Consider the following 25923-nt stretch of genomic DNA (forward strand, 5'->3'; position numbering starts at 1 on the left):
AAAGTTAACTCAAAATGGATCAAAGACCTAAACATTAGATCTAAGACCATAAAAGTGTTAGAAGAAAATGTAGGGAAATATCTTATAAATCTTATATTTGGAGGCGGTTTTCTAGACCTTACACCCAAAGCCACAGCACTGAAGAAAGAAAGAAAGAAAGAAATGGGAACTCCTCATAATTAAACACTTTTGCACATCAAAGAACTTTGTCAAGAGAGTGAAAAGACAGCCTACACAATGGGAGACAATATTTGGAAATGACATATCAGATAAAGGTCTAGTATCCAGAATTTATAAAGAGATTGTCCAACTCAACAACAAAAAGACAGCCAACCCAGTTACAAAAGGGGTAAAAGACTTGAACAGACACTTCTCAGAAGAGGAAATAAAAATGGTCAAAAGGCACATGAGAAGATGTTCAACTTCCCTGGCTATTAGAGAAATGCAAATCAAAACCAAAATGAGATATCATCTCACACCCACCAGACTGGCCATTATCAATAAAACAGAAAATGACAAGTGCTGGAGAAGATGTGGGAAAAGAGGCACACTTATCCACTGTTGGTGGGAATGTGAAATGGCACAACCACTGTGGAAGGCAGTTTGGCGATTCCTCAAAAAGCTGAATATAGAATTGCCATATGACCCGGCAATACCATTGCTAAGTATCTGAGGACATGAGGGCAAGGACACAAACGGACATTTGCACACCAATGTTTATAGCAGCATTATTTACAATTTCCAAGAGATGGAAACAGCCAAAATGTCCATCAACAGATAAGTGGCTAATCAAACTGTGGTATATACACACAGTGGAATATTATGCAGCTGTAAGACAGAATAAAGTTATGAAGTATATAACAACATGGATGGACCTTAAGGATATTATGCTGAGTGAGACTAGCCAAAAACAAAAGGACAAATACTGTATGGTCTCACTGATATGAACAGACATTACTGAATAAACTTGGAGAATTTCAGTTAAGAACAGAGGTCATCAGGAGATAGAAATAGGAGAGATATTGGGAAATTGGAGCTGAAGGGATACAGATTGTGCAACAGGACTGATTGTAAAAATCCAGAAATGGATAGCACAATACTACCTGATTGTAGTACAATAATGTTAGTACACTGAATGTGAGAATGATAGAGGGAGGAGGGCTGGGGGCACATATGAAGCCAGAAGGAAAGATAGAAGAGAAAGACTAAGATGGTATAATCTAGGAATGTCTAGAGTGTACAATGATAGTGACTAAATGTACAAATTAAAAAATGTTTTTTCCATGAGGAAGAACAAAGGAATGCCATTATTGCAGGATGTTGAAAATAGATGGTAACTCATGTTTTAAAACTTCAACTTCCTTGAGAGACTAAAGCAAAAAATGTTTATTTGGTACAAAATTTATATTTTGACTAGTGCATTTCCCAATATAACTATATGGGCAGTTTAACTGAATACTATAAATATATAGAACCTTGAATAGGGCATGTGATTTTGTAGGTTTGTCCAGCGTGATGCCCAGATAAATCCCAGAGTGATCTGAACAGTGAATAAAAAAGTATTTGCAAAGTCCCCTTGAGGGAATGTCAAAAAAGGGGGAAAATTCAACTTCCCCATTTGGAGAATGCCTGATATTTTTGCAAGCAGTGGGGACAGCCAAATCAGTAGGCCTAGCCCTCAATCTTGGAGTTTGCTCATGTGAAACTTATCCCCACTAAGTACAGTCTAAGCCTACCTAAAATTAGGCCTAAGAGTCACCCCCAGAGAACCTCTTCTGTTGCTCCGATATGGCCTATCTCTCAGCCAACATGGCAAGTAAACTCACTGCCCTCCCCCTCTCTATGTGGGACATAACTCCCAGGGGTGTAAACCTCCTTGGTAACATGGGACAGAAATCCTAGAATGAGCTAGGACTCAACATCAAGGGATTGAGAAAACCTTCTTGACTGAAAGGGGGAAGAGAGAAATGAGACAAAATAAAGTGTCAGTGGCTGAGAGATTTTAAACAGAGTCGAGAGATTATCCAAGAGGTTATTTTTATGCATTATATAGTTTTCCCCTTTTTAGTTTAAGGTGAATTAGAGAGGCTAGAGGGAAGTGCCTGAAACTGTAGAGCTGTATCCCAGTAGCCATGTTTATGTAAGATGATTGTATGATATAGCGTTCACAGTGTGGGTGTATGATTGTGAAAACCTTGTGTCTGATGCTCCTTTTATCTATTTTATGGCCAGATGAGTAAAAAAAGTAGGTTGAAAATAAATAATAGGGGGAACAAATGTTAAAATAAATTGGTTAGAGGGAAACACTCGTGATCAATGAGAAGGAGAGGTAAGGGGTATGGTATGCATGAGTTTCTTCTTTTTTCTTTTTATTTCTTTTTCTGGAGTGATGCAAATGTTCTAAGAAATGATCCTGGTGATGAATATACAACTGTGATGATACTGTGAGTCATTGGTTGCACACCAAGTATGGAATGTTCATATGCTAAGAATGTTTACATTTGAATGTTTTTTTGTTTTATTAATAAATTTTTTAAGGTTATGACTAATATCTTATTAATAAAAAGCAAAAATGTTAAAATGGAAAAAAAAAAAAAAGAGGGAACCATTTTGTAAAGAGCTTGAGAGCCCATGCAGCCAGAGACCTTTGAAAATGAAGAAGGAAAATGCCCCCAGGGGAGCTTTATGAAACAAGAAGCCCGGAAAGAAAGCTAGGAGAAGTCGCCATGTTCACCATGTGCTTTTCCAGTTGAGAGAGAACTTAACGTCATTGGTCTTCTTGAACCAATGTATTTTTCCCTGGATGACTTAGATTGGACGTTTCCATCGATTTGCTTTACTTGGGATAATTTCACAGCCTTAGAACGATAAACCTGCAACTTAAATTCCCCTTTTTAAAATAAAAAAAAAAAAAATCACAATTAGATCAGACACCAACTGACTATGTAAAGTCTGTGTGCTATAGGCTTAACCTAATACTGGCCAGCATAAAAGACACAATAGAGAAATGGGAGCCCCAGAAGACAGGAACTCTAACCAATCCCTGCATCATTAGCTGCTGTAACTTAACTAGAATTTCCCATCTCTGGAATTAGAGCAGATGACTCTAAGGTCCCTCTAGACCTGGGATCTAGCAACCATGACACACAGAGTAGAAATCAGGGTGAAAAGAATATATTTTTCAAAGGGTCACTTCATATAGATTTTGGATGACAAGAAAGCTCTAGATGAGACTGCTTTGTCCTTACTTTGTTACAATTCTGAATCTCTATAAATAACCAAGGATTCAATTATCTAAAAGCCAGGCTTAAGGATTGACAACTTTTATGGAAGACATTCAAAATGTGGAGTTAACTCTCCCTCTCAGTTCTGGAAAATGTGCTTCCTCTCCTCCACAATACTTGGCATTATTTATTAGGACAAAAGTAATCTATTTGGGGATGTATCCATAAATGCTTTCCCTTCCCTGTCAGCAAATGAAAAGACACTCTGACTCTGGAGCAAATGAAAGAGAAGAGCTATGATGCCAGTGAATGAATGAACAAGGACAAAGCTGATGCAGAGGGTTATAAAAATACTTGTCCTATGAGCTGGTGTGCCAGGAACCAGGGAAGGACAGCATAGCTACCAAAGTCATGAAGCAAAAAAGCCCCAAAGAGGTTACTGAGAGTAGTGGGTCAGGGTCTGTGCTGCAAGCAACACAAAATACTGAATACTGAATATTATTAACAGTAGTGATAATTATTATGAAAAAATGTTTGTGTATATATATATATATCATTTAAAATAGCACTGTTACTATTCTTTATATCCTATCTCATTTAGTCTTTATAGATAATTGCCTCCATTTTACAGAAGAAAAGAAGATTAAGAAAATTTCCAAAGTTTGGTAAGAGGGTACCAGGAATCAAAATCCAGGTCTGCCTGAATCCAAAGCCCGTGTTTCCGTTCTGCCACACTACCTTTCAAAATAGTGATACCGATTTTTATTAGTGAAATTCGTATGCTAATAATACTTTCAATAATCTCACCATTTACTGAGCACCTGCCATATGCCAAAAATCATCTCCTTTAATCCTTACAACTATTCTGTGAGGCAGATATTTCTACCCTCATTTTATAGGGAGGAAAACAAAGTTCAGAAAGGTGAATTAACACACCCAGCGCACAGAGCTAATAAGTGATGTTCTCTTTCCACTGTCATAGACTGCTACCTGTAAAACAAGTTCTACAATTTCATGACCATTGTAGGATGAACAATACCTTGATTTGTATTCCAGTTCTTGAAGCAGAGGTTACTTTCCTCTCAGGCATCCTTGAAAAGTCCTGCCAGGGTCCATCTGTTAGAAGCTTCAAATTCTCCTCACTGGCTTCCTACCTTCAATCAGTGCCCATCACTACCTTTCTCATATATGGGGCCAATGCTAGCCCTCCTGCACATAATGATCCACCTGATATTTAAGCACCTCCCAGTCAGGAACAAAAACACTGTCTGACACTTATAATTATCTGAAAGTTCTTCCACATAGAAAACTCAAACCAATCTCTCTATAACTTCCATGGTTTGAGCCTAGTTCCCTACTCTGGAACCACAAAGAATTAAGTTCAGTTCATATTTCTCATACCACCCTCTTAAGTATTTAAAGGCAATGGTCATGCTCTCATCCCAAATTTTCTTTTCCTAATTTATCCTCAAATTTGATTTGTTTGTAGTTTTTCCGTTGACCTGTCTCCTCTGACATGGGCTTAACTAGCACTTCCATTTTACTAGTTGTATAATCTTGGGCAAGTCACTTAAGAAATACCTGCCTTCACAAACTGTATGATTCCATTTATGTCAACAGTCCAGAACAGAAAAAATCCATAAACACCTTGGTGGTTATCTGGGCTGAAGGGTAAGGGAGAATGGGGAATGACTGATAATGGGTATGGGGTTTCCTTTTAGATGATGAAAATGTTCTGAAATTAGTGCTGATGGTTGCAAAACTTTGTAAATCTTCTAAAAACCACTGAATTATCCACTTTTATGGGTGAATAGTATGGAATGTGAATCATGTTCCAATTTTTCAAAAAAAGAAAGAAAAGAAATATCTGACCTCATACCACAACTTCTGGGCAGCACTTCCAAGCCACTGCTGAGCTCCATTAAGCCCACTTCCTTACCTTTCTCCATGTGCCAGTTTGAAAGGATTTATGTACCCTAGAAAAGCCATGTTTTAATCCTAATCCCATTTTCTAAAGGCAGCCATTTCTTCTAATCCCTATTCCATACTGTATGTTTGAATCTGTAACTAGATCATCCCCCTGGAGATGTGATTTAATCAAGAGCAGTTCATAAATTGGATTAGGTGGAGACCTGTCTCCACCCATTCAGGTAGGTGGATCTTGATTGGTTTACTGGAATCCTATAAAAGAGGAAACATTTTGGAGAAAGTGGGAGATTCGAAGAGAGCAGAATGACATAGACACGAGCAGAGAGTCCACCAGCCAACAACCTTTGGAAATGAATAAGGAAAACGCCTCCTGGGGAGCTTCGTGAAGGGAAGCCAGGAGAGAAAGCTAGCAGATGACTCCGTTCACCACATGCCTTTCCAGCTGAGAGAGAAACCCTGACCCTGTTCACCACGTGCCTTCTCACTTGAGAGAGAAACTCTGAACTTCATCAACCTTCTTGAATCAAGGTATCTTTCCATGGATGCCTTTCATTGGACATTTCTATAGACTTGCTTTAATTGGGGCATTATCTCAGACTAAGAACTGTAAACTAGCAACTTATTAAATCCCCCCTTTTAAAAGCAATTCCATTTATGGTATATTGCGTTCTAGCAGCTAGCAAAGTAGAACATTCCAGGACTAAATTAAATTCCCTAATTCCTGTAGTCTCTCCCTAAATACAAATCCAATCCTTCATCGTCTCTCTGTCATCTCTATACTTCTCTGCATACTTTCCTTTGATCCAAGACCCACTGCTTCTTTCTCTCTCAATTTCCTCAGGGCCCTCTGGAAATCTAAGGGTGTTCCATCTTCAGGGCCTTTGCATACACGCATCTCTTCGTCTGGAATATTCTTTCCCTGTCTAAGTACTACTCATTCTTCAAGTTTTAATCATATAACTTCCTCAAGAAAACTTTCCTCACTGCTCAGACTTGCTTAGATCCTGTTGTCATACCCTTATATAGCACCTTGAATCTTTCCTCTGTGATATTTTTTCACACTTAATAGCTATACGTTTAATGCTGCCTTTTTTTTCCTAGTAATATAAACCCCACCAAGATAAGAAGCTGATACAGCTGAGCATCTAGCAATCTCTCTAGCACACAGCAGATGCTTGATAAATATCTGCTGAGCAAATTAATGAATCCCTCTGAACCTCATTTATCTCTAAAGATGCCACCAAAAATCTACCATATAGAGTTGATGGTATGATTAAACTAGACAATATATGAAAAGGGCTTAGCAGGAACTCCTGGGGAAAATGGAGGGGTAGGGACCTTCAGGACTCAGTTCTTCTACCAAAACAACTATTAAACAGGCAGGAGTGGTCTGAAACAACGATTTTGAAACTTTAGAGGTCAGAAGAATACTGTACAGCATTCAAGAAAAAGCAGGAGGAAGAGGCTGTTAAGTTACTGTAAAGAACTATAATTGCTCTCTCTGCACAGTGCTGGCTACTGAAATCCATCCCTCACTCTCACGGCAAGCCTTCTTTGGGGTCCAGTCCCTGGATTTAGCTTGCTGGTGACAGAGAGGGATGTAACAATCCTCTTCCCCAAGAACAGAAGTGGGCACAACTGATCACTGATCACAGCTTTTGATAAACAAATTCAGATCCCTGGGGGCCTGGTCCTGAGGGCAGCTATTGCTTCAACCAGTCCTGGGCAAAGGCAATGGCAGCCATTATTTCAACCCACCCCGAGGACAGAGGCAGAGGCAGTGGAGATATAAAGATGCAACTTCCTCAGAGCTGTGGGGGGCAGTTAACTGGAAGGCTGCATTTGCTGGGTAGGCCAGGAAAGCTCAGCATCAGGGAATCATTGAAGAAGCTTTTGGCACTCTTCTTGATCCCCTCCCCAGGGCAGGCTGGAGTTAGTCTGCACCCCCTTTGTGGGTCTCTGGCCCTATTTTAGCTGAGAAAGACTGACCTCTAGATAAGCCTCTCTAGGGTGACTCTCCTCCCAGACTCTCCTCCTGGCAAAAGCATTCAGGAGGCAACGAAAGACCTGTAAAATTTAGTCGGACAGCCTGTGACAAAGGCCTCCTGGATTCAAACACCTGCGAGAAGGAGGTCTGTCTCCTGTGAAACACAGGGGACAACCAAACTCCTGTAAACAGAGGCACTCCAGAACAACTAACAAGCAAAAGCCTAGGTCAAGACAGAGGCCCAGAAAGACAGGATAAACCCTGAACACTACATTTGCCCAGCCGAGACCTTCCTGATAGGAGGGATAAACCTCAAGATAATCTGTCTCATTACCATCTGGTTACAAACCAAGAATCAGACATCCCAGGGAGTAAGTTCCACAGTTATTTAAAAAAACATGAAAATGTACAATGTGCAACAAAAGAGAACAAGATAAAGAAAAACAGGAAATGATGGCCCATCCACAAGAAGAGAATAAAAATATAGGAAATACCAATGAAGAAGACAAGAATGTGGACATAATGAACAAAGCCTTAAAAAAAATCATCTTAAAAATGCTCAAGGAGATGAAAGTACTAAAGAATATCAGGAAAACCCAATGAACGAAATATGAGAGTCTGTGCTGGTTTGAAATTCTTATGTAACCCAGAAAAGCCCACATTCTTTTAATCTAATCTTGTGGGGGTAGACCTATTGTTGGGTGAGACGATTTGATTAGGTTGTTTCCACAGAGATTTGACCCTGCCCATTCAAGATGGGTCGTAATCCACTTACTGGAGTCCTTCAAGAGGGAGACATTTTGGAGAAAGCACTGAGGCTTGGAGACAGAAAATGTCCCAGGAGATGCTAAACTAAGAGATGAAATCCGGAGTTTGACCCAGACAAGCTAAGAAAGGACCCACAGATGCTTAAAGACAGAAATGCTCTGGAGACACTAAGAGGAGACCCGCAGGACACAGTGAAAAAGCAACAAACAGTAGCAAGGACCAGCAGGTGCCAGCCATGTGCATTCCCAGCTGATAGTGGTGTTCCAGATGCCGGCAGCCTTTCTTTAGAGTCCAGGTATCATCTTGTTGATGCCTTAATTTGGATATTTTCATAGCCTTAGAACTGTCAATTTGTAACCTAATAAATCCCCTTTGTAAAAGCCAATCCATTTCTGATAAATTGCATTCTGGCAGCTTTAGCAAACTGAAAAAGAGTCTAAACAAAGAGATACAAATTCTAAACAGAAACTAAACAGTTGAAACTGAACAACTAAACAGAACTACTGGAGCTCAAGAACAGGATAACTAAAATAGAAAACACCCAGGAGAGTTTCAAGAGCAGATTGGAGCTGGCAAAAGAAAGAATCAGTGAATTTGCAGACAAGACACTTGAAATGAGTCAGGCTGAGGAACAAAAAAGAAAAAAGAAATATTAAAAGCAAAAATAGCCTAAGGCAGCTACGGGACATCATCAAGCACATCAATATATGCATTGTGGGTGTCCCAGAGGAGAGGAAAAAGAGAAAGGGGCAGAAAGAAAAGTCAAAGAAATAATGTCAGAGAATTTCCTAAACTTAGCAAAAGACATGAATGTGCACATCCAAGAAGCACAGAGAACAAAAAGAATAAATATGAAGAAAAACACACCCCATCACATACTGATTACACTATCAAACGTAAAAAGAGTCCTGAAAGCTGCAAGAGAAAAGCAATGTATTATGTACACGGGAGTCCCAATTAGATTAAATGCCAGTTTCTTGTCAGAACCATGGAGGCAAGAAGGAAATAGGTTGAAATACTCATAGTGTTGAAAGAAAACAATTGTCAGCCAACGGACACATTTTCAAAAATAAGGAGAGATTAAGTCATTCTCAGAAAAACAAAAGCTAAGGGAGTATACGACCACTAGACTTGCCTTCATTTCCAGCATTCCTCAGAAACAAAGGCAAACAAAACATGAATGCGTAGTCTCCAATCTGACCATCTTTAACAAAAAAATTTTGAAACTTTCTCTCTTTTTTTTTTCCTATTACCTTTGCACCAGATCCGGCCAAATTCTCGCAAATTGGCTAAGGCGAACAACACTGAGTTGTTTCATACGAGGTGAAGCGAGCTTTGGGCCCTTAGGTAAATTCAAACCTACAGACATTCAGGGGCTGAACCAAGGTCAGCAGATCCATACAGTAGAATGGTGATTTATGCTTTATGGCGATATAGTTTCTACAACTAGTGCCTAAAATAATTTTATATAAATTGCTAAATGGAGCCATTAGTTTAAGCAGCATGCTAAAACTGAAAGAACACAAAATCTGTTAATCCTGTTAAAAGGGACGAAAAAGGCCAAGGAATGCATTTATGGTGATGGACACGGTTTTACTGCAATTAAATAAAGTTTTTGAAGTAAAAATGCAATTTATTATTTATTACCCTTCTCTTATCGCCAAATAGCCTCACAGCCCAAACAGTTCAGCCAAGGAAGATCGTATTCTTAGAAGTTGTGCAAAGTGGTGATTTAATGCGAAAATAAAATGAGTACCCAAAGTCAAACAATTGATGGAGATGAGATTCTAATTTGATTCCCAGTGGGGAGGTATGTTATTTCCAAGCGGCAGATGGCGAGAATGCCTACTGCAGGGGACTTCACGGAGTCAATGCAGCCCATAACGCCCCGAAGGAACCGAGGCGCAACCGCGCAGACGCCTAGGTGCCGCAAGGGCTGCCGGGAAGAGTCTCATTCTCGCCAATTCCTCATACCCGGATGTCTACGGAGGCCGCAGTACCGGCGCTGAAACCTCCCAGTTTTCCTCTCCCACTCCACCTACGCCATGTGTGCGTGGAGCCTACGTTACCTTTCCCAAGGTACTGCTCATCCTTTACAGCTGCAGCCTATAATTGTGCAAACTGAGGCTCCACTTCAGCGCCGCGATCCCTGGGCTTCTGGAAGCACTGGTGACTCAAAATACCTACGGAACAGCCCAGATCAGGTCCGCTAACAGTATCGGACCCGGCCTCACTCAATTCCCGCAACACCTTGGTTCCGGCAGCTTTTGAGCCTAGAAGCTGTCTGAAAACGCCCCCCGACTCCTCCCCCACACAAAGCAAATATCCCCTTCACTGCTGTTTCTCCAGGCAGAATTATTTGCCGTCCTTGTGTTGTTCCAGTACTTTGCACACAATTCTATTTATTTACCATACTACTACTTTGTTTCTATCTCTTCCCGATACGTGGGAATTCCTCAAGAACTGAGAACTTGGCTGATTAATTCATTCCAGCGTCTGGCATAGGATATGGAGATTTGACTTCTAATCTCGATTTAAGATCATTGATCAAAATTGAACTTCTCTGACATTCAGTTGCTTCATAATAATTGATAATATGTGCATTATACTCATTGAATCATTTAATTTATTCCTCACGACAACCCTGTTAGTGAGATGTCAATCGATTTTTCTGATATGGATATTGAGGAATCAAGGGATTGTCAGGTCAATCGACTGAGGCAGAGCTGAATTTTAAACTCAGTCTCTTACTGCCAAGTGTTTTTCCCTCTAACACACCTCACACGAGATAACGTCACCACACACATTTATTTACTTACCTTACACACCAACCATTTACTAGCATGACTTTGTGCCAGTCCCTTGGTTGAACTCTGGGAACACAAAGATCAATATGACATGGTCCCTGTCCTTAGATGGCTCATGGAGATTAGTGGGGAGGAAAAGTCATAAACAGCCAATTATAAAGCAATGTGGAATTCTAGTTGCAGTACATACACACCATCTCTGAGTATGAAAGGAGTACATGGGCACAAAAATTCAGCATCAAGTGAAAAAATAAATATGCAGATAGTTTTATTACTGCTGTCTTTGTTGTAGCTGTTAGTTATTACTATTCTTGGCAAGGAAAAGGTGTTGAAACTGGTAAATATTAATGGAGTTTCAGTGATAGGGAGTTAACGAACCATGCCAAAATTCCTTATCCTAATGTTTTAATCAGTCTTTCTTATGATGAAATTCCAAGGGGTGGCAAAGAGCTATGCAGGTAAAATCTATTTTCCCATAGGTAGTTCTTTCTTCTCTCTGAGACTGAGTTGCTAGGAGACTATCTGAAGAGACAAGTTGTCACACCTCCTCCACCACAATGACTAGTTATTGCCCAGATGGGTATCTGAAAGTTACTGGTATTTTAGAGGTGAATTTTAAACTAAGAAAAAAATAAACATCTGTCAAGTGCTCAGTGTGTGCCAGGTCAGGTCATTTCAGATATAGGAGTTCATTCAATTCTCTCAATAACCCAGTGAAGCTGAGAATCACCGCACCTTTTCATAAATGAGGAACAGAGGCATAAAGAGGTTACCTAGTTAACATTAGGTCTCATTGTAAGTGGTGAGCAGTCTGATTACAGGGCCTATACACCCTTGCTCCATAGGACTGCTATTAAAGTTTCCAAAGGAGCAGAATGGCTAGGCCAGAGACTGTTTCTTTCCTTATCTAGGCCAGATAAATGCAATCTGGTAAGATATGAATCCATCTTAGTGTTGTTCATCCATTCTAGGAGAAGAGCGGCAGAAGGAAGAAAAGAAGGAAGAAGCAGATAGATGGTTCTTCACATAAAGGTGCAAGGGTTCCCAAGACAACTAAAGTACTTTAAAAGGTCAGGAATCTAGGACCCAAAAGGAAGATGAAATCAGTATATATTTCATCATATAAAAACACCCATGGGATGGATATTATTGTTGCCAAGCTCTGCTGATAATGTCATATGTTATAAAAGAATGATAATGTCATATGTTATAAAAGAATGTAAGTTAACTGAGCTTCCAAGAGGGACACTTCCATACAGAAGTGATCAGAAATACTTGAATATTCATCATTCTGTAGGTTCTATAACTTATTTTGTCTCCAGCCTTTTAAAAAATAAGACTTCTTTGAGGAAACCAAGATGGCTCACTACAAGCCACCACCCAGGTACCAAGGATACTGTTTTCTTAATTCACCCTTCTCTAGACTGAATTCCCGAAGTCAAGGATATACCTTTTTCATCTTTGAGCCCCAGCATGTAGTCTAGAGCCTGGCCCCATGGTAATATGCATCTGCGGAACTGAAAGCTTCCTCTTCTTTTTCCTTTTTGGCCCACTTAGAACCCATCTCTACAATGACATTTCTTATCATATATGCATACATGGCATTGAGGGTAGGAGAATGCGCATAGCCTTTGGGCTTTGGAGCCAGAGAGATCTCAAAGCCAATCCTGCCTCTGACACTCACTGAGGTTTTAAAAGAGTGAGAGTATGGTGAATGTTTAGGGGACTTCAGGTTTCGCTGAAATTTAAATATAGAGAGAAAACAGATGAAGAAAGAGACTGTAGAGGCAGGATAGAGTCAAATAGATAAATTCCAGGCCAAAAGGTTAGGGAGGCTTTGACCAGTCAGGAGTTAGTGAGGAATCAAAGGATGGAGTAGAGGAGGAGCCAGGGAGACCAGCCAGAAGACTAAGGTATTATTTTTTTCTTCCTGCTCAGTTTAGTTCCTCACTATCTTTTTGTTTGGTTGGTTTTTTTAATCTTAGTTATGGTGGGTGGAATGTCAACAGTCACAGTATATTTTAATCTGCTCCTCAGATCCTCACTGTCTCCCAAACATTCCCCATTCTCTTCTTTTTAGACCTTCTAATTTAAGTATACTGCTGTTTTATATATGTCTCGATGACTTTTTGACAACTTGATTTCAACCTCTTCTCAATTTGGGGATTTTACTGTTAGAAACCCCAAGTCCTGGAGATGGATCCTATTTATAAAATTACCCTAAAGTATCTCTATAAGCAATGTGCCATCCACCAGAGCCCCTTTAAAAAGGTATTTTATGTATAAAATACAGTTTAAAGAGAATAAGAAACTTGTTTAAAATTCCAATCTGTTAAAGTTAATTTCAGAAAGATTCTAACTATGTAATTTTTTGCCTTAGAGTTGTTGCTCTAAAATGTAGAAGGTCATTATTGTCATAGCCTCCTTAGAAGACACAAAACTAGATACTCTTTTTCCAAGTAAGATTATAACTCACAAGTCTAATAGTATACAGCTATATTCATATATTCAAATTTTTACTTTTAATTTCCTTTTACAACAAAAGTAAAATGTTTTTATCATCTTAAATATAAATTGAAGTTATATCTGCCATTGACTTTACTTGTCCTCAGCACTGTATTTTTTTCTCATTTTTTAAATTAGTGAAGTAGGCTTACAGAAAAATCATGCAGAAAATACAGAATTCCCATAATCCTCCCACACCCATTTTCCCTATTATAAACATTTTGCATTAGTGTTATACCTTTGCTGCAATTGCTAAAGCAATATTATAATTATACTATTAACTATAGCCTAACTTACATTAGGGTTCACTGTTTGTATTGTACAGTTCTGTGATGTTTGTTTTGGTTTGTTTGTTTTTTAATTTCTATTCTGGTAACATATATACAATCTAAAATTTCCCATTTTAACCACTTTCAAATATACAATTCAGTGGTGTTAATTACATTCACAATGTTGTGTTACCATCACCACCATCCATTACCATAACCTTTCCATTACCCCAAATGAGAAGCCCTACACCCATTAAGCATTAACTCCCCATATCCTAACCCCCACCCCAGCCCCTGGTAACCAATATTCTAGTTTCTGACTCTGTGAATTTGCATATTCTAATTATTTCATATCAATGAGGTTAAACAATATTTGTCCTTTTGTGTCTGGCTTATTTCACTCAATATGAACTTCATTCCTTTTTATGGCTGAATAATATTCTATTACGTGTATATACCACATAGTGTTTATCCATCATCTGTTGATGGACACTTGGGTTGCTTCCATCTTTTATCTTTTGGCAATTACTATGCTGCTATGAACATCAGTGTGCAAATATCTATTCTAGTCCCTTTCAATTATATATATATATAAATTTCAATTATATACTTTCAGTTATTTGGGGTATATACCTAGAAGTATGATTGTTGGGTCATACAATCATTCTATACTTAGTTTTCTGAGGAACCACCAAACTTTTCCATAGCAGCTACACTATTTTACATTCCCACCAACAATGAACAAGTGTTTCTATTTCTCCACATCCTAACACTAATTTTCTGGGGTTTTTTTTTAATGGTAGCCATTCCAGTGAGTATGAATGATATCTCACTGTGGTTTTGATTTGCATTTCCCTAGTGGCTAATGCTATTGAGCATATTTCCATGTGCTTACTGGCCATTTGTATATACTTTTTTGAGAAATGTCTATTCAAGTCTTTGTCCATTTTCTAATTGTCTTTTTTGTCATCAAGTTGTAGGATTTCTTTATATATTCTGGATATTACACCCTTATCAGATATGTGGTGTCCAAATATTTTTCTCCCATTCTGTAGGTTGTCTTTACATTCATGATAGTCTTTTTGATGCACAAAAATTATTAATTTTGATGAAGTTCCATTTATCTACTTTTCTTCTGTTTCTCATACTTACAGTGTAAAGAAAAGAAGCCATTACCTAACATAGGATCCTGAAGATGTTTCTCTATGTTTTCTTCTAGGAATTTTATAGTCTTGTTTCTTATATTTAGATCTTTAATCCATTTTTTAGTTAATTTTTTTGTATGGGGTCTGAGGCTAAGGTGAGAAGGAAGGGGGCCTAAGTTAAGGCACTGATAGAGATGGAATCAATATGAGAGATGTTAAGGAGGTAGAATGGACAGGACTTGATGATTGAGCAGATGTGGGCAGAAAGGACATTCTGAGTTATAATCTGAGATGGGTGCTTTCCATCTTTCTACAACCAGATAGCAAATAAACCTCAGGAATTTAACTTGCTGCTACCCTTCTCTTTATTGCCTGGAAGCCCCTTTGTCCATCCATCTGGAGTGAGAAGTAGACTGAGGCTCACAAAATCCCTCCTGATCTTCCCAGTGGGAAAGACAGAAGGGTAAGGGTGGAACATTTGAATGCTGTATTTTAAAGGCTACCTGAAGTAAATATCTTAGGCTTAATTTCTGGTTGGTTTTATGCTTCATGATTAGTTAATTCTGTAAGAACAGAGAACCAAATAGTAATTATCACTTCACTTTAAAAATTGATTTGACAATCCCTCTCTTCCTTTCCTTCAAGCAGTTCTTCATGCTGCCATCAGAGTGAACCTTCTAAACACAAATGTGACCATGTCACTTCTCTGTCCATGGTAATTTAATGCCACTCCCCCTCACCTCCCACATACACACATTGCTGTTCAACAGAACTTTCTGCAGTTATGTAAATGTTCTATATTTGCATCACCATTAGGGTAGCTACTGGTCACATGTGGCTATCAAGTACTTGAAATGTGACTAGTATACCTGTGAAACTTAATTTTAATTTAATTTAATTTTAGTTCATTTAAATTTAAATGTAGATAGCCACATGCAGCTAGTAGCTTGCTATAGCAGCCTATACGATAAAGTCCAAACTCTTGAATATGATATACCAACTTCTTCACTCTCTAGGTCTTTCCCACCTATCATCATTTCCTACCCTTATCAACATAACTATTACTCCTCATCCAAAATAAAATCATTGTGGTTCTCCGATCATGATACTCTATCATACCCCCCTGCCTTTGCACCTGCAATTCCCTTTGCTGAAGTGACCTCTCTTTACTCATTCGCTTGGAAAACTCCTACTTCTCTTTCAAGACACAATTCAAAACATTACCTTTCTTATGATGCCTCTTCCAACCCCTTCATAGGAATGATGCAGTCCCTCCTCTTTACTTCTACAGTTAATTTTCGTGGCCTAAACACGGTGTATTATAATTATTTATTCACTCATATATCTTCTCCACAAGACTGTAAGCGTGTTTAAAGGAGTGTTCTTCATTTTTCTTTGTTCCTCAGCATTTGGCACAGGTCTCAGGACATAATGAGGTTCCAATAAATGTTGAATGAAATAAGGAATGAATAAACATTAAAAAGTTCCTGGAGATAATGATGGATTTTAGAGTTTTCCAAGTGCTTTCACCCACAAAAAAAAATGGAAATATTTGCCTTTCTGGCTTTATTTTTACAACCCAGCCTTCTTTAAAAGCTTTGAAGAGGAAATAAAGTGATCAAGTCCTCAGCACAACCAAGGCTTTTTCTAAGGAAGAATTTAGGGACTAATACAGTATAAAGAGAGGTCCTTTAGAAAAGTATGTTTGAGCTCTTAAAGGCTAAACTTTCTTTAAACTACTAATTCTACAGTTCCCTATTATAGAAAGTTTCCCAGTGGTGCCAAATAATTCTAATTTATGGCTTGTTACTTCAAATTGAAAACTATTTTAGTACTTTAGTGGGAGACTTACCTTCTATTTGTTGGTACGGTTTTGTTAAGAAGAAAATCATACTAAATTTTTTTCTTAAAAGAGACAGCGGCTAGAGCTGGAAAAGAACTGGCTACCTAGGAAAAGTCAGAAAGGGATGGAGCTGATTTCCCAGTCTATGCTTTACCAGGAGTCTTTCTGCTTGTGTAGGGCTACAGTGAGTAACTGGGGATTACCTAATCTTGAAGAGTGAAAGGGATGATGAAAGAGGCTGCAAGAGGGAAGCTCAAGTAATTAGTGATATCATAGAAGCCTGAAAAGAAGGGAGAGGGTACAGAAAAGCACTCACAGAGGTATGGCTGTGTGATTATATCAGAAACCATTAATTTTTCATTTAGGTTGAGTTGTATGATGTGTGAATAAAACTGTTTAAAAATGAACAGAAAGATACAAGTGCTGGAGAAAATGTGGAGAGAGAGATATACCTAGTCACTTTGGACACCACCCTGGAGGACAGCGTGGTGGCTGTACAGGAGGTTAGGGGTGGGGTTGTCAAATGACCCGGCAACCCCATAGTTAGGTATATACTTGGAGTAACTGAGAGAGGGGACATGAATGGACAGTTGCACACTGGTGTTTATGGGGGCAGTGTCTGCAATTTGCAATGGGTGTAGGTGGCCTAAGAGTACATCAACTGAGGAATGGAAGGGAGAACTGTGGTATATACATACATTGGACTATTGAACCGCTGCATGAAGGAATGAAGATGTGACGCATGCAATGAAGTGAATGAATCTTGAGGACAGTACATTGAATCAAACAAGCCAGAAACGAAAAGACAAATATTATAATGCCTCACTAGTATGGACTAACTGTAACGTACACACTCTAAGAACTGAATTTGAAAGCATAAGTTATCAGGTGAAAAAAGCCTATTGTAAAGGTTCCTATATTGTAAGCTCTTACAGCAGTCACATCTGTTCCAGATTTGTAACTATTATTTGTAAATTCTAAGATGCTGAGCTCTTTGTGTATAACCTGGTCATTCCCTGGAATTTCAGGTATCTGTGTGACACCTGAGATTCAGAGCTAGAGTTCTGCAGCTGTGAAAGTCAGTATTCCCCCATAAAGAAATTGTTACAAACGCACTGAAAAAGTGATCAGAATTCAACTAGAGATATGAATGGGTAGGACTAAGGTAAATCAGATTAAAGGGTAAAAGCTGATATTAACTGTATTTTAAAACATCATCCTCTGTGGAAGACCAAAAGAAGACATGTTTATTCGATGCAAAATTTATAGCTTCAGTAGCACACTATATAATTTAATTTGTATAGTCAGCTTATTCAAACACTATAATTACATAGAACCTTGAATAAGAGTGAGATCTTGTCATTTTGTACAGTATGGTGTGATGCCCCAATACATCTCAGAGTAATCTGGGCAGAAGATGAAAAAGTATTTACAAAGTCCCCTTGATGGACTGAGGAAAGGTGAAGATATCAAGCTTCCCCATGTGTTTAAAACCTGATATTTTCACAAACATTGGGGACTATCAATTTGATGGGCCAGGCCCTGGGTCTTGGGGCTGGCCTTTGCAAAACTTATTCCTGCGGAGGAGAAGCCAAGCAGACTTATGATTATGCCTAAGAGTCACCCCCAGAGAACCACTTCTGTTGCTCAGATGTGATCTCTCTCTCTAAGCCAACTCCACAGGTGAACCCACTGCCCTCCCCACTATGTGGGACATGACTCCCAGGGATGAGCCTAGACCTGGCAACATGGAAGTAAGAAAGTCTTCTGGACCAAAAAGGGAAGAGAAATGAAACAAAATAAAGTTTCAGTGGCTGAGAGATTTCAAATAGAGTTGAGAGGTTATTCTGAAGGTTATTCTTATGCAGTATATAGATATCCCTTTTCAGTTTTTGGTTTACTGGAGTAGCTAGAGGGAAACACCTGAAACTGTTAAACTGTAATCCAATAGCCCTGATGCTTGAAGACAACTGAATAACTAACTATACAGCTTCTTTTTTAAAAAATATTTTTATTGTACACAACAAACGAACATACATTCTTGGCAAACATTCTATACATGGTGTACAATCAATGGTTCACAATATCATCACATAGTTGTGTATTCATCACCATGATCATTTTTTTAAAAACATTTGCATCACTCCAGAAAAAGAAATAAAAAAGAAAAAACTCATACATGCCATACCCCTTACTCTTCCCTGTCATTGACCACTAGTATTTCAATCTACTCAATTTATTTTAACCTTTGCTCCCTCTATTATTTATTTTTTATCCATATTTTTTACTCACCTGTCCATATCCTAGATAAAAGGAGCATCAGACACAGGTTTTCACAATCACATAGTCACACTGCAAAAGCTATTAACATTATACAATCATCTTCAAGAAACATGGCTACTGGAACACAGGTCTACAGTTGCAGGTACTTTTCTCTAGCCACTCTTAACACAGCATAAACTAAAAAGGGGATATCTATATAATGGGTAAACTGACTCTGTTTGAAATCTCTCGGCCACTGACACTTTATTTTTGTCTCATTTCTCTCTTTCCCCTTTTGTTTGAGAAGGTTTTCTCAATCCCTTAATGCCAAGTCCCAACTCATCCCAGGATTTCTGTCCCACATTGTCAGGGAGGTTTACACCCCTGGGAGTGATGTCCCATGTTGGGAGGGGAGGGCAGTGAGTTCGCTTGCTGTGTCAGCTTAGAGAGTGAGAGGCCACATCTGAGCAACAAAAGAGGTTCTCTGGGGGTGAATTAGGCCTAATTTTAAGTAAGCTTAGCCTATCCTTTGCAGGGATACATTTCATAGAGGCAAACCCCAAGATTGAGGGCTTGGCCTATTGATTTGGTTGCCCCCCCCCCCCCATAGAGCTTTTAAGGTCTATCTGCGTGATTGTGAAAACCTTGTAACTGACACTCTCTTTTTCCAATGTAAGGACAGAGGAGTAAGAAAAAAAAGACAAAAAATAAATAAACAATAGGGGGATGTGGCAGATGGGCTGTTTTGGGTGTTCGTTTGATTTTTTATTTTTATTATATTTTAAAAAAATGTACAGAGCTCCTATTTCGAACAATGGAAATGTTTTGTTCATGGTAGTGGTGATGGTAGCATGACACTGTGAACATAATTAACAGCAGTGAAATATATATCTGAATGTGCTTAAAAGGGGAAATGCTATATTGTAAATATGGTAACAGGATAAAAATGTTTTAAAATTCCCTGAAACTGAACTATACAAAGAATGAACCCTAAGTTAAACCAAGGACTACTGATTAATAATACAGTTATTTAAATGTGCTTTCACCAGTTGTAACAAATGTACTACACCAGTGCAAGGTGCCAGTAATAGGGTGGTTGGTATGTGTGAAATCTGTATTTTATGCATGATTTTTCTGTAAACCCACAATTTCTCTAATAAAATTTTTTAAAAAAGAAAAGCACTCACCAGGAAGCTACATATGCAACTCAGATGGAAATCTTTCTGGAAGCCCAGAACTGTGCTCAGTCCAGTTCAGCTCAGCCCAGCCAGGCTTGCCCTGCACATCCAACATAAGGAAACAGGGAGACATCTGAAAGACCCTCACTCCTATCCCTGTAAGATTGGCCTGAACTAAGCTACCTTTCGTGGCTTACATCATTATTCAACATAAGGAAAAGTTTTCTTGTGGACTAGGAAGAATCCTTTGCATTGCTGCTGCCTAAGTCCCAGATGTCATGTATGTATTGGAAAACAGAAATAAGAAAAATCATAACTACATTACAGCAAACCACTCATTGCTCCTGGTGTGACTCTCCTGACAGCCCAGGTTTAGGATACAGGGGTGCAGAATTTACAAAATCCCTACATGGGCATTAAAATATATATATATATTACTATCCAGAAGACAGTAATACCTCCTTGATCTAATGACATAGGATTTCCTGATCTTCATCTCTAACTAACTATCCAGAGAGTAATTAGCTTCCTCCTCTTTACCACCACCACATCTACTGTCCAAGGTCCACTTTCATCATCTCTCACCTGAACAAGTGTGCTAATCTTCTAATTGCTCTGTCAGCCTTCAGTCTTATTCCCATACCAGCTTATCTCCAAAAGCAGTCTTCCTGAAGCAAATATTATGGAGATCATGATTTAAAAATCAAAACAAAATAAAAAATAAAACCTTCAGTAGCTACTTACAGCCCTCCAATCTAATGACACATCCCCTAGTCTGGCATTCAAAGCTCTCATGATCTATCTACATTTTACCATCGCAACCATTTTCATTCACATGCCCGTTACTCTGATGACTTCTGTGGTAGTTAGTCAGTAGTCAACTTGGCCAGGTGAAGGTACCTAGTTCTGTTGCTGCAGACATGAGCCAATGGTACGTGAACCTCATCTGTTGCTGATTACATCTGCAGTCGGCTAGGAGATGTGCCTGCTGCAGTGAATGATGTTTGATTTAATTGGCTGGTGCTTAAATGAGAGACTCAATGTAGCACAGCCCAAGCAGGTCAGCATACCTCATCTCAGCACTCGCAGTTCAGCCCGGGCCTTTGGAGATGCAGAAAGAAATCACCCCAGGGAAAGTTGTTGGAACTCAAGAGGACTGAAGAGAAGGCCAGCAGAGACCATTCTGTGCCTTCCTACATAAGAAAGAACCTCAGTTGAAAGTTAGCTGCCTTTCCTCTGAAGAACAAAATAAATCCCCTTTTATTAAAAGCCAATCCATCTCTGGTGTGTTGCATTCCAACAGCTAGCAAACTAGAACAACTCCATTCAATGCATTTTTCCTATGTGTGCTGGTTTGAAAGGATGTATGTCCCCTAGAAAAGCCATGTTTTAATCTAAATCCCATTTCATAAAGGCAGAATAATCTCTATTCAATACTGTATGTTTGAAACTGTAATCAGACCATCTTCCTGGAGATGTGATTTAATCAAGGGTGGTTGTTAAGATGGATTAGGTGATGACATGTCTCCACCCATTTGGGTGGGTCTTAATAAGTTTCTGAAGTCCTATAAGAGAGGAAAAATTTTGGAGAATGGAGATTTGGAGAGAGTGGAGAATGCTGTAGCACCACAAAGCAGAGTCCACGAGCCAGCAACCTTTGGAGATGAAGAAGGAAAATGTCTTCCGGGGAGCTTCATGAAACCAAAAGCCAGGAGAAGAAGCTAGCAGATGATGTTGTGTCCACCATGTGCCCTTTCATATGAGAAAGGACCTGACTGTGTTCACCATGTGCCTTTCCAGATGAGAGAGAACCTGTGATTGTTTGCCATGTGCCTTCTCATCTGAGAGAGAAACCCTGAACTTCATCAGCCTTCTTAAACCAAGGTATCTTTCCCTGGATGCGTTTGACTAGACATTTCTATAGACTTGTTATAATTGGGACATTTTCTCGGCCTTAGAACTGTAAACTAGCAACTTATTAAATTCCCCTTTTTGAAAGTCATTCTGTTTTTGGTATATTGCATTCTGGCAGCTAGCAAACTAGAACACTATGCCTCCTATAATGGTTTGGAGGCTTTATGAACCCAGAAAAGTGTGTTCTTAAATTAATCCACTCCTGTTGGTGTGGACCTGTTGTGGGTGGGACCTTTTGACTGGATAATTTAAATTGAGATATGACTCACCTCATTCAAGGTGGATCTTAATCCCCTTACTAAAGTTCTTTATAAGAGGATAAAAGCTACAGAGAAGCTGAGAGGAAACCACTGAAGTCAGAAGCTGGAAGCAACAAAACCCAGGAGAGAAGGTCCGGCAGACATCATCATGTGCCTTGCTGTCTGACAGAGGAGCCCAAGCTCACTGGTAGCTGTTCTTCAGAGAATGTATTGTTCAAATCTATGCCTTGATTTGGACGTTTTTCACAGCCTAAGAACTATAAGCTTGTAAGCTAATAAATCCCCATTGTTAAAAGCCAGTTCATTTCTGGTATATTGCCTTCTGGCAGCTTTAGAAAACCAAAACACTTCCCTTATAGACTTTATCATTTGTAATACAGTTATTTGCAGATGTGTTTTTTCTGACCACCAGACCAGGCTCCTTGATTTTGAAATCCTTATCTGATTCAACTCCCAGCATCTTTATAGCTCTGCACATTGTACGCACCAGAAAATATTTATGGATGAACACAGGACTTAAAGGAAAAAACTAAGTTTGGCCTCAAGGTCTGCCAGTCAAATAAAGATGGGTGTCATGATAAACTACTCCTACTACAGTTTCTGAGGGCCTTTTCTTATTTAAAAAATAAATAAATAAAAGGTGGGCAGGCTTACTGTAAAACACTTGGAAACACAGAAAAGTAAAAACAAAGAAAATAACAAAACAATTTCTACACCACCCAAAGATAGCCAGTATGTTAACAGTATGTTAACATTTCACTACGTTTCTTCTTTCTCCATGACTTTTAGAAATAGTTTTAATATAATCTGCATACAACTGTAGAGGTAGTTTTGTCTTCAGGATATTATAATACAAGATTTTCCCTAATTTACTAAAAACTCATTGTAAATATCACTTCATAGCTGCATAATATTCTATTAAGATGTATCACTGAACCTTAAATTGTTTACTTTTGATATTAAAGATCATATTAAATTTTATATTAAAGATTACTTTCTTATGAGAGCTATCATATGAAGTAAAATTAATTCTAGATATATTCATTTTGAGGTTTTCAGTATATTTTGCCAAGTTGCTATCAGTAAATTTCTCTGATTCCTGTTTTATCATACCTTCATAAGTATTAAACTTTAACATTTTTAAAAAATTTCCAAATTTTGCAAATAAAAAACTTTATATAAAAAATCTGTGCTTTCATTTTTTGTTGTTAGCATGGTTGAACCTTTTCCCTATGCTCTGTTACCCAATTGTCTTTCCTTTGTGAATTGGCTTATTCATGTCCTTTTTCACCCTTTGAAATCTTAATATTTTTATTCCTCAGCCTTTTATACATTCTCTTGCCATGTTTTAGAAGGCAGCTTATGTTCCAGGAAAAAAACTCATACTGGGATTCAGGAAACCTGAGTTTCAACCCCGGATTCCAACCTGGAGCAAGTTGCTTCCCTTTTCTAGGCCTCCGTATCCAAATCTATAAATTGAGACTATGGACTAGGAACTCTAAGATCAAGGGAAAGGCAAAGTGGATGGAGCTACCCTCCAAAATTCCTTCCTTCCACTTCGACTAGAGCAGCCCCCCTTTTACCCATTGTTAAAAAAAAAATCCCAAGGACTTATCTCTGATGGCCTTGGATCCCATTATTCTGACATACATAGTGGTTGGCCCAGTTAAAGAATAGTTCTATGGTTTGTATAGACATTTTATAGATGAGGAAACTACACCTCAGTCCAATTGAATACATTATTCTTCAAGTCTGGCTAAGAAGAGGGCAGATCTTTCAGCTTTATTGTTGTCTAGCACTTCTTGAACACAGAACCACCCTCTCTTCCTGAATCCCAACTCTTTCTAAGACTGGGCTATTCAGCATTTCAGGATTCTCCAGCATGCATATCCTTAAAATGGATAGCTCACCAAACCCCCACCCCGAATAACTTGAGCAAACTTTGTTCCTTAAAACTGAAAAAGCACAATTCTTCAGAGTAAAACAAAAGTCATCCTGAGGTGACAGTGCTGCCTGCCACACAGAACCTTGTCACTGGCCTTGAGAAGGACTCCCTATGCATTCAGCCACGTAGGCTTTTGGCAGCTGCCACACCATCTCATGTTTGCTACAGAAACTCCTCCAATTTTCTGAATTATGATTGTTCAAAAGTTTCAAAACTTTCTGTTTTAAAATTTTATGCCATCCAGTAATAACAATACCAGTAACATAGCGCTTTCTTTTTTTCTAAAACAGCTTCACATATATTTTTTCAGTCATTCTACACCACAGTTTTATGAAGCAAGTAAAGAAGGATTCATTAAGGAAGAAGTGAAGGCCAAGAGAATTAAAGTGGTTTGTTCAACAGCACACAATTGGAAAGAGGACCCAGGTTTTCAGTCTCCTAGCCTGCTGCTCTTTTCATTCAAGCACAGTTGAACGAAAACTCATTTGAGTTGTTCTCAGTTATCTCTCTTCATAATTGTTAGGTGGACACCCACTTTGGGGCCAGTTTATCCTTGAGTATTATGAAGCCAGAGGAGTCAGTTTCCCTACTCCCAGGGTCACGTGAAAGAGACTAAAGGGGACTGAAAGTGCTCCCTGCCTATTAAATAAATAAATAAATCCATGGAAAACTACACCTTTCCAATCCTGCTTACCTATCTAATTAGAACATTGTAGTGCAAGACAAACAGCAGTTAGAGACCTAGAAAAGCTCCTAGCTAGGCAGTTTTGGGCTGAAAATCCTAACTTCTTTTTTGACCATTCTGTGAGGAATTGCTAGGGGCTATTTTGACATAGTAGAGAGACTGAGTACAGCTAGGGGAAGATGACATTATAAATGGAAAGGACCTAGAGTTTCAGAAAGGCCTAGTCCTTAGGCACACCTACAACTGGTAAAAGTTTGAACATATTTCTTCAGAGGTACCTACCACCCCAAGATGATATGACTCTGTTTCTCAAGATTGTAATACTCTAGAAGCCTAAGATTGTAAAGGCTTCATGGCTCTAAAATCTTGCAATTCTTGTGGAACACCTTTACAAAGGGAGGGTGAGGTTGCAGAAGAGCCAGTTCTTACCTGTCTCTTCTTTCCTATCCACCCCACCTCAAAGTGTTTAAATGATCTGTAGGGAAATACAATAAAAATTATGGCACATTCAATCCATTAAGTATATTATGCATACAAGTAAAATAACAAAGGATAATGTTTATTTTAGTAACAAGCAGTACATAACTTCATATAGCATTGTCCCAATTATGTTAAACTATATGCACGAAGGGAAAAAAAAAGGAAAAATGACTAATCATGATTGTTTCTGGTTAATGGAACAATAAGCCATTCTCATTTCCATTATGTTTTTCTTAATTTTCCCAATTTTCTAAAACATGCACTTATTTTTACAATCAGCAAAAAAAAAAAAAGGTTTTAACTTCAAACGTGTCAAGTCGGCGCCGCCAATTTACCTCGGAGCTGGGATGGATATAGGGATGAGTCATCTCAAAGGAGAGGGAGGGGGCAGGGTGGGCCTTGGCTAAGACAGGCAGTGAAGGGGAGGGACAAGCATTGGATAGGATGGGAACTAATCAGCTCAGCTGGAGTTCAAACCGGAAGCGCTGACGGTGGCGCCTCATCGGGCAAAATCCAGCCGAAAGACCGGGAATAACGTGGCAGTTACAACGCGCGAGCAAGGCCCGCCTTGCCGAAGCCACCTCCTCCGCATTCGGCCGCCGCCCCAACTAATCCCCGCCCTTTGCCTTTCCCCATTGGTCCGCCGATGCTTGCTTGGCTTCCAGCCGTCCCCGCTGCGGCCTGCGACAGGCGGGGCGCCCCCTCCTCCCGCTGCTGCGAGA

General features: G+C 39.0%; 1 protein-coding gene across 1 annotated transcript in view; it reads right to left on the minus strand.

The window, feature by feature from the left end:
* The window catches only part of MRPL48 (mitochondrial ribosomal protein L48), a gene marked incomplete at its 5' end in the record, with an annotated part of 129816 nt that extends 104251 nt beyond the window's left edge, over positions 1-25565 (minus strand). The window contains 2 exons of the mRNA XM_077114719.1: positions 25151-25196; positions 25537-25565. Of these exons, the coding sequence (XP_076970834.1) occupies positions 25151-25196; positions 25537-25565 (75 nt within the window). The remainder of the gene's footprint in view (positions 1-25150; positions 25197-25536) is intronic.
* Positions 25566-25923: the final 358 nt, after the last annotated feature.

Source organism: Tamandua tetradactyla, chromosome 8, assembly GCF_023851605.1.
Source record: "Tamandua tetradactyla isolate mTamTet1 chromosome 8, mTamTet1.pri, whole genome shotgun sequence".
In the NCBI taxonomy this organism is placed as follows: Eukaryota; Metazoa; Chordata; class Mammalia; order Pilosa; family Myrmecophagidae; genus Tamandua; species Tamandua tetradactyla.